The sequence below is a fragment of the Scyliorhinus canicula genome, chromosome 2 (assembly GCF_902713615.1).
Source record: "Scyliorhinus canicula chromosome 2, sScyCan1.1, whole genome shotgun sequence".
Taxonomy (NCBI): Eukaryota; Metazoa; Chordata; class Chondrichthyes; order Carcharhiniformes; family Scyliorhinidae; genus Scyliorhinus; species Scyliorhinus canicula.
The window spans coordinates 97,922,725-97,932,054 of record NC_052147.1 but is presented as its reverse complement, the minus strand read 5'-3'; the positions used below and the strand labels follow the sequence as shown (position 1 = coordinate 97,932,054).

At 49.5% G+C, this 9,330-nt stretch overlaps 1 protein-coding gene across 2 annotated transcripts in view; it reads right to left on the bottom strand.

Moving 5' to 3' along the window:
- Positions 1-4,938: 4,938 nt before the first annotated feature.
- plekhh1 (pleckstrin homology domain containing, family H (with MyTH4 domain) member 1) overlaps positions 4,939-9,330 on the bottom strand; it is a 165,543-nt gene continuing 161,151 nt past the window's right edge. For both annotated transcript variants that reach the window (XM_038783805.1, XM_038783811.1), the window contains exon 29: positions 4,939-8,524. In XM_038783805.1, coding sequence (XP_038639733.1) covers positions 8,351-8,524 — 174 coding nt within the window. In that variant the 3' untranslated portion in view covers positions 4,939-8,350. The remainder of the gene's footprint in view (positions 8,525-9,330) is intronic.

The window sequence follows — 9,330 nt, the reverse complement described above, 5'->3', positions numbered from 1 at the left end:
CAGCATTTGTCCAAGGAGCCCGAGTAAAATGAAGTTAATGTGAACTTGGGGAAGATTGACTGGAGTCATACCTCGCACAAGGGAAGATTGTTACAGGGTGCCACGGTGGCACAGAGGTCATCTTGCTGTCTCTCAGCGCCAGGGATCCAGGTTTGATTCCAGCCTTGGGTTACTGTTTGGAGTTTACACATTGTCTACGTGGGTTTTCTCCGGGTGCTGCGGTTTCCTTCCACACTCCAATGATGTGCAGGTTAGGTGGATTGGCCCTGCTAAATTGCCCCTTAGTGTCCAAAGACGCGAAGGGTCAAAAAGGTTCAGAATGTGGCTCACCGTCACCTTTCTGAGGGCAGTTAGGGATGAGTAATAAATGCTGGCCAAGCCAACGATTTGATTGAAACAAAAAGCAACATCGGAATGTTGGACGGAATACCACAGTCCATTTAATTGGCCTTCTATAATCCTGATGTTTGTCTGGAACAATATAATGGAGTTGACTCATCAGTACAATCAAATCTTTATCGATTAGACTACAACAGATCCACTTACGAGGTGAGGAAAACCTCTGCAATGGAGAACTTTGGAATCATAGGTTCAAAGTCACGTGTTCACCACAGCATGCTGCACTTACCAAAGGGTAATGCATTTAACTCCATTACACAAATTTACAGGATAACAAGAGATCTGAATGGATTAAGATTTAAAAGTAAACACAGATGTATGTTGCATAATGCATCCACATAATGTAATGCTCCAGTAATAATGGGTTTGATCGTTGACCTCTTGGCTAAGGCCCAACACTTCCGCTGTGCCACTCTGCCACCTGTTCTGATGCTCCATTAAAATAAATTTGGTGTGCCACCTGGTAGTGGCCAGTAGCACATGGTGAGTAATGGTAGTGGAATTAATCTGCTTCAGGTGATTAATAACACACAAGAATGTTTGTATTACCTCTATTTTTGTATTCTTCTTTATTTTGACTACCAGTCATGGAAGGAGGAGGGTGTGGGAACATTCCAGTATTACCCTTTTAATCACACCTTGATTCCCAAACGATAGGCAACTGCTCAAATTTAAGTGTGAAAATCACAGTGTTCACTTCAACAGTTAGAATAAATAAGAGGTACAGTACATTGGGTATAACCATTCACAGGTATGGGTTTGTCCCTGTCACATTCAAGTATTCAATATATACTATACAGTGTGGTGTATTTACACTCATACACTCATAATCGTCAGGGACGACACTGCGAGAACTCCATTTGTTCTGTATCGGCTGTTTAGGCTCTGCACCGATCTTTGAACAAAAAGTCGTCTTCAAGTCTCTTGTGAAGGAACAAAGTGGATAAAGAATGCTACAAGTCTATCAGTGACATAATTCACCCATGGGTGTATGTGAAGGAATCGCCAGGGCGGTCTTCACCAGTCAGGCCCTGAGCCCCATCTCCAGCAGTAGATAGAGGACCATCAAAAGGCTGCAAAACAGCCATCAAGACAGCCAATGGCTGCCTACGTGGCCAGCAGCTGTTCAGTACTACCCATTCTTCCCTGAAACCTTGGTTGTAAAGCAACCCCCCCCCCCCCCCCCCCCCCCCCCCCGCGCGCCGCTACAAGGTTCACTGGGTACTGTAAACATAGCTGATTGGGACATGCTGAAACTAGCATCAATGCCCAGGGAAAATTTCCCAACATGACAGATTCGTTAGCACCCCAAGAGGATACTTTCCGTTGAACTGAGCTAGTTTAGTTCATGTAGTCAGGCTGACATTCACCTGGAGTACAGCTTTTAATCCAGCCCTGTTCAATGATGGCTGTTAGAGCCGGGTAGAATGGGAATTCCCTCGCTCTGCTGAGCCGGTGGGAAGTGGGTTGACCAATCTGTCACACAAACCTGAGGACTAGCAGCCCATCCTTCATTTAGGCCGTTTCCAGCCATCCAATCTTAATTTTGAGTTGAACAACTTTAGCTCATAACCGTTGTTCCCATTTCTTTCAGACAGCCTTTGTTGATGCTTCTGCTGTAACTATGGACACATTTTTCATTTGCTGTCCCATTGCCTCTTTCCACCATCATCCTTTTTGTCATTTAATCCCGTCTGCCTTCCACCCCATCACTGACTTTCCATTTTGTTCTTTCCTCTCCTCCTCTTTCCCTGTTCCTATTTGCTCCGAAACTACAATTTTTCAGTTTTGATGAAAGGTGATCTACTCCACAGATGCTGCCTGACCTGCTGAATACTTTCAGCATTCTGTTTATATTTTAGATTTCCAGCAACAGCAGCATTTTACTTTAGTATTGGTCTGGTCCTTGCTGGGAACAGTCCCAACTGTCTGAAACTGCTCAGAATTCAGAACAAATTGCCACTCAGTTGGCAGCAGATAGACTCCGAGATTAGGAATGCTTTGGGAAACAAAGGCCTGGATCTTCACAAAGACGGAGAGCTGGCTAAAACCCAATAGTCCCACCCAAGAACACAGCATCTATCATTTTCATGGCAGTGCTCGGGAGGTGGTGGTCTGGATTTACGCATACCCGTTTTGGAGACAGCTGCCCATATAAATCAACAGCCGCCTCCAACCAGTCATGTCTCATTTTCAGGAGTAGGAAATATGAATAGGTCCAAACTTTGCAGAGTCCTTTGGAAAAGTGGGGTACCCTTTTGAGAGGTTCCATAGCCCTCTGGATATAGTCCCAGGACACCATTGGGTTGTCAAGTGATATATAGAGAGCTGTCAAAAACACTCAACAGTGTCAAAAGGAGCTGTCAAATGCAAATATCAAGCTGTCAATGCATTTAAAACTCCTGTCATTTAAATCTTTGAAAAACATCTTGCGGAGTGTTAAAAGAATCTTGCTTGCTATTTCACTCTGTTGGCAGAAGACTGAGGGGTATCATTACTGCAGAACTGATTTCACAACATTCCAATAACACTGTAGGATGCCTGTCATTTCACAGATTGATTGATTGTCACAAATAGTTATCGACTCTTTGATGTGGGACTATTAATTCCAATTTTAAAAAAAGCAAACTACATTCAGAGTATCCAATTCATTTTTTCCAATTAAGGGGCAATTTAGTGTGGCCAATCCACCTATCCTGCACATCTTTGGGTTGTGGGGCATAACCCACGCAAACATGGGGAGAATGTGCAAACTCCACATGGGCAGTGACCCAGAGCCGGGATCGAAACTGGGACCTCGGAGCTGTGCTAACCACTGCACCACCATGCTGCCCCCAATATTTGTTTTTATAAAGGATTAAAGCACATGAATAAAAAGTTTGTTTTTACAAGGGAATACGCACTTGAATGAAATGGTAGCTTTTATAAGGGATTATGTAGTTGAAGGTATGTAAATGTAGTGAACTTTTTAAAAACGAGTGCGTTTAAAACAAAGGGCTTGATTCAATGGCCTCATCACGCCCGACTTGGTGTTGGGATGAAGCCATTGAATCTTGCGAGAGGCCTCTCATGAGATTTGTGATGTACAAAATGCCTCGCGAGATTTAACAAAATCTCGAAAGGTGTCATGATCTGGATCTCGCCCTCGCTGTGTGTGATCCAGATCTGTACACTTAAATGAGCCTAACTTAAATAGGCTAACTTAAATATGTATTTGCAGGGTTCTCCCGGCATTCGGGATCCTACGGCCGTGACTGGGAGACCTGGCCAGGGCACCGTTTATTCCTGGTTTCCAGAAACGTGGACCAGTTGTGTTGGCACCTAGGGGATTAGAGACCCCCGTGTGGTTGGAGGAAGGGCAGTGTAGCAGCCTGGCCACTCCCTCTGGCACCCACACACCTTGGCACTGCCAACCTGGCAGGGGCAGTGACAGTGTGCCGGGCTGGCAATGCCAAGATGCCCGGGCAACAGGTTGGCACTGCAAGGGCTCAGGCTAGTGGGAGGGGGGGGGGCTTACCAGTTGGATGTGAGGCGAGGGGTGTTCCCGTGTCCTTCCCGAGGGTTGGTGGAGAGGGGTAGTTGAAAATGGGGGTGGGAGGGGGAATATTGGGGCACCCTGATCTGTGAGGAGCCTTCCTGCTGGGCTCACCAGTAGAAATGACTCAAATGCCAAAAAAACGGCATGTGCCGTTGAGTAGTGAGGTAATTCTTGGTGCTGCAGCCACCGAGAATCACCCTGCTAAGTGCACCCACAACCGGACATAGTTTTTCTCTGGTTAAATTGCGCCCAAAATGTCTGCAAATCGACACCTAGAACTTTATTTTATCAGCATGGATCCTGATGTCTGCCTATGATGGATACTGGGTGAGTTTGCATGGAAGATGTAAGGACAAAGGGGGGTAGTTGGGGGTGGGGGACATGTGTTGGCACCAAGTTGACATAGGGGCTATAAAAGTGCATGAGGGGTGTGGAAAAGGGCATTGGTTGACATTGAGGGCATAAGGCACCATGGGTATGGGTGGGGCTTGAGGGAGCATTGAAGGGGTATGGGTTGTGTGTGGGTGTGAGGGACGAGAACTGGAGGGCTATTATATGACTTATTGTTTAATGTAAACTTCCACACAGAGCCGGTGCACTGAAGCAGACCTTCCACCCAGCCCGCCTCCACACCCAAAGCATACACATGGTTTCTGGGGTCATCTGCCATGTTTCCCATTGACACCCCCCACCAACCCTCCATCCTAGACATCCTCGGGAACTCCCGGGACGGGGTTGCTAGCTTGGGAGTTGTCTGGATTCCACATTTCTGACCTGAGAGTGAAAATCCAGGCCCAAATGTAGATCTGTTCAGAGGAAAAATTATATATCTTTCTGAGGTTGGATCTGAGGTGCATTCTTAGGTCCTTGGATGGGGCAGAGGAAGAATAGGCATACTTCCACCCTGACCCATCAGCCTTAATTGCTGGAAGTTTCAAAGTGTCCTTCGCCGAGTGTCATTCAGTACCAAAGGATTAAACTGGGGGGGGGGGGGGGGGGGGGGGGGTGTTGTTACTCTGAGTGCTGACTCCCAGCCCGGGTGCTGTTACTCTGGGTGCTGACTCCCAGCCCGGGTGCTGTTACTCTGGGTGCTGACTCCCAGCCCGGGTGCTGTTACTCTGGGTGCTGACTCCCAGCCCGGGTGCTGTTACTCTGGGTGCTGACTCCCAGCCCGGGTGCTGTTACTCAGTGTGTTACTCCGGCTGCTTACTCCCAGCCTGGGTGTTGTTACTCTGGGTGTGTTACTCTGGGTTTTGTTACTCTGGGTGTTGACTCCCATTCTGGGTGTTGTTACTCTGGGTGCTGACTCCCAGCCCGGGTGTTATTACTCTGGGTGTTGTTATTCTGGGTGCTGACTCCCAGCCCGGATGCTGTTACTCTGGGTGCTGACTCCCAGCCTGGGTGCTGTTACTCTGGCTGCTGACTCCCAGCCCGGGTGTTATTACTCTGGGTGTTGTTACTCTGGGTGCTGACTCCCAGCCTGGGTGCTGTTACTCTGGCTGCTGACTCCCAGCCTGGGTGCTGTTACTCTGGTTGTTGTTACTCTGGGTGCTGGCTCCCAGCCCGGGTGTTGTTACTCTGGTTGTTGTTACTCTGGGTGTGTTACTCTGGGTGTTGTTACTCTGGGTGCTGACTCCCAGCCCGGGTGTTGTTACTCTGGGTGTTGTTACTCCAGGTACTGGTTCCCAGCCCGGGTGCTGTTACTCTGGGTGCTGATTCCCAGCCCGGGTGTTGTTACTCTGGGTGTGTTACTCTGGGTGCTGATTCCCAGCCTGGGTGCTGTTACTCTGGGTGTGTTACTCTGGGTGCTGGCTCCCAGCCTGGGTGTTGTTACTCTGGTTGTTGTTACTCTGGGTGTGTTACTCTGGGTGTTGTTACTCTGGGTGCTGACTCCCAGCCCGGGTGTTGTTACTCTGGGTGTTGTTACTCTGGGTGCTGACTCCCAGACCGGGTGCTGTTACTCTGGGTGCTGACTCCCAGCCCGGGTGCTGTTACTCGGTGTGTTACTCCGGCTGCTTACTCCCAGCCTGGGTATTGTTACTCTGGGTGTGTTACTCTGGGTTTTGTTACTCTGGGTGTTGTTACTCTGGGTGCTGACTCCCAGCCAGGGTGTTATTACTCTGGGTGCTGACTCCCAGCCCGGGTGCTGTTACTCGGTGTGTTACTCCGGCTGCTTACTCCCAGCCTGGGTATTGTTACTCTGGGTGTGTTACTCTGGGTTTTGTTACTCTGGGTGTTGACTCCCATTCCGGGTGCTGTTACTCTGGGTGTTGTTACTCTGGGTGCTGACTCCCAGCCCGGATGCTGTTACTCTGGGTGCTGACTCCCAGCCTGGGTGCTGTTACTCTGGTTGTTTTTACTCTGGGTGTGTTACTCTGGGTGTTGTTACTCTGGGTGCTGGCTCCCAGCCTGGGTGTTGTTACTCTGGGTGTTGTTACTCTGGGTGCTGGCTCCCAGCCTGGGTGTTGTTACTCTGGTTGTTGTTACTCTGGGTGTGTTACTCTGGGTGTTGTTACTCTGGGTGCTGACTCCCAGCCCGGGTGTTGTTACTCTGGGTGTTGTTACTCTGGGTGCTGACTCCCAGCCCGGGTGCTGTTACTCTGGGTGCTGACTCCCAGCCCGGGTGCTGTTACTCTGGGTGCTGACTCCCAGCCCGGGTGCTGTTACTCTGGGTGCTGACTCCCAGCCCGGGTGCTGTTACTCCGGCTGCTTACTCCCAGCCTGGGTATTGTTACTCTGGGTGTGTTACTCTGGGTTTTGTTACTCTGGGTGTTGTTACTCTGGGTGCTGACTCCCAGCCCGGGTGTTATTACTCTGGGTGTTGTTACTCTGGGTGCTGACTCCCAGCCTGGGTGCTGTTACTCTGGCTGCTGACTCCCAGCCTGGGTGCTGTTACTCTGGTTGTTGTTACTCTGGGTGCTGGCTCCCAGCCCGGGTGTTGTTACTCTGGTTGTTGTTACTCTGGGTGCTGACTCCCAGCCCGGGTGTTGTTACTCTGGGTGTTGTTACTCCAGGTACTGGTTCCCAGCCCGGGTGCTGTTACTCTGGGTGCTGACTCCCAGCCCGGGTGTTGTTACTCTGGGTGTGTTACTCTGGGTGTTGTTACTCTGGGTGTTGTTACTCTGGGTGCTGACTCCCAGCCTGGGTGCTGTTACTCTGGGTGCTGATTCCCAGCCCGGGTGTTGTTACTCTGGGTGTGTTACTCTGGGTGCTGATTCCCAGCCTGGGTGCTGTTACTCTGGGTGTGTTACTCTGGGTGCTGATTCCCAGCCTGGGTGTTGTTACTCTGGGTGTTGTTACTCTGGGTGCTGATTCCCAGCCCGGGTGTTGTTACTCTGGGTGTGTTACTCTGGGTGCTGACTCCCAGCCCGGGTGTTGTTACTCTGGGTGCGTTACTCTGGGTGTTGTTACTCTGGGTGTTGACTCCCAGCCCGGGTGTTGTTACTCTGGGTGTGTTTCTCTGGGTGCTGACTCCCAGCCCGGGTGTTGTTACTCTGGGTGCGTTACTCTGGGTGTTGTTACTCTGGGTGTTGACTCCCAGCCCGGGTGTTGTTACTCTGGGTGTGTTTCTCTGGGTGCTGACTCCCAGCCCGGGTGTTGTTACTCTGGGTGTGTTACTCTGGGTGCTGACTCCCAGCCCGGGTGTTGTTACTCTGGGTGCTGATTCCCAGCCCGGGTGTTGTTACTCTGGGTGTGTTACTCTGGGTGCTGACTCCCAGCCCGGGTATGTCACTCTGGAGTGTTCACATGCGTCGATTCCACTTTAAATAACTGTAGTCAATTTTTTGCATTATTTTGACTGATGGAGGGAGGCTGCCAGCCATCCTGCAAGGAGGAGGTCCTCTGCCTTGCCTCTGTTGTTGCTGTGGCATTTTGTTTGTTGTTTTTCATGCAAAGGTACCCATGTCCTGCCGTTACCATTCCCATCTTGGACTCAAAAACAATTTATCAGCAGCACAACTTCATCACAACCTCGCCCTTGCACTCAACCCCATCAGAATTGGAGCTTCAAATTTAATATTAGGTGGATTTCGTCTTGTCGGTAAAATGCTTATTCTTGGTGGGGGGACCCAGAGAAGGGTCTTTCTCGAGAAAGGGTGTTTTTCCTGTCAGAGGGCACCATTCCCAACAGCCTGTACCGTTCTGGTTTACCGCATATGGACCAGCCTTAGCACTGACGGCACAAAGCATGTTGGGATTTGTGCCCTCAGCTCACAGAAGATGGGTAGTGGTCATCTATGAAGCATTAAAAATAAAATCAACTCTAAAAACTATTTAAATACAGGCTGCAATAGATAAGGTCCAGACACAACAGTGATCCGTGCACCATTTGTGAATCTTCCCAAGTGGTTTGTCCTCCGATAGCTTTGGGCACACCTCGCCGCACCTTCAGCTGCTCGTCAACATGACATCTCACAGCAGGGTAGGACCTTGTGTCGTCCGCGTCATGGTCGGGAAATGCTTGCTGTCGATCTCCCACAGCTTCTTGCCTGAGAACGTTGCGGGAGGTGGGTTGGGTGGGATGGGCGAGGAATGGCAGCTGCTGTAGTTGATGTAACTGGCAAGTATCAGTGTCAGCTCCAGGATCTGGGGGTGTAAGAACAGTCACAAGTTGACGTGCAGGAATCATCAATCTGCTGCTTGGTAAAGACTGGCGAGCCCCCTGAATTTCCTGTCCAATGTCACTTTGGTCTCTCAGCAGAACATTAGCAACAAGAGTAGCCCATAGAGCCATTGGGCCTTCCTCACCTTCTCATTATAGATCGTAACTGCCCTGCGGCTCAATTTAATTTTACTTCCTTAGCTCCACATCTTGTGATCCCCCCCCCCCCCCCCCCCCCCCCCCGCCAAACATTTTGAAATGTCAGTTGTGAAAATTCAATTGTTTTAAATTCATTTTTAAAAAGAAAAAAAAAGAGAGGGCGGTACGGTGGAGCAGCGATTAGCACTGCTGCATCACAGCGCTGAGGACCCGGGTTCGATCCCGGCCCCAGTCACTATCCGTGTGGGGTTTGCACATTCTCACCGTGTTTGCGTGGGTCTCACCCCAACAACCCAAACAAGTGCAGGGTAGGCGAATTGGTCTCGCTAAATTGCATCTAATTGGGAAAAAAAAGATTTTGGTACTTTAAATTTTAAAAAAATATTTAAGGTAATTGGCTAAAGGTGATGAGGATTCTTTTTGTACAGCAAGTTATGATGACCCTGAATGCACTACTTGAAAGGGTGAAGAAAATAGAATCAGTAGTAACTTTCAGAAAGGAATTGGAAATCTGCTTGAAGAGGAAAATAATTGTCGGACGTTGGGATGAGAGCAGGGGAGTGGAACTATCTGGATAATTATTTCAAAGAGTTCTGTTGCCAGCAGGAGACATGATGATTTGAATGGCTCT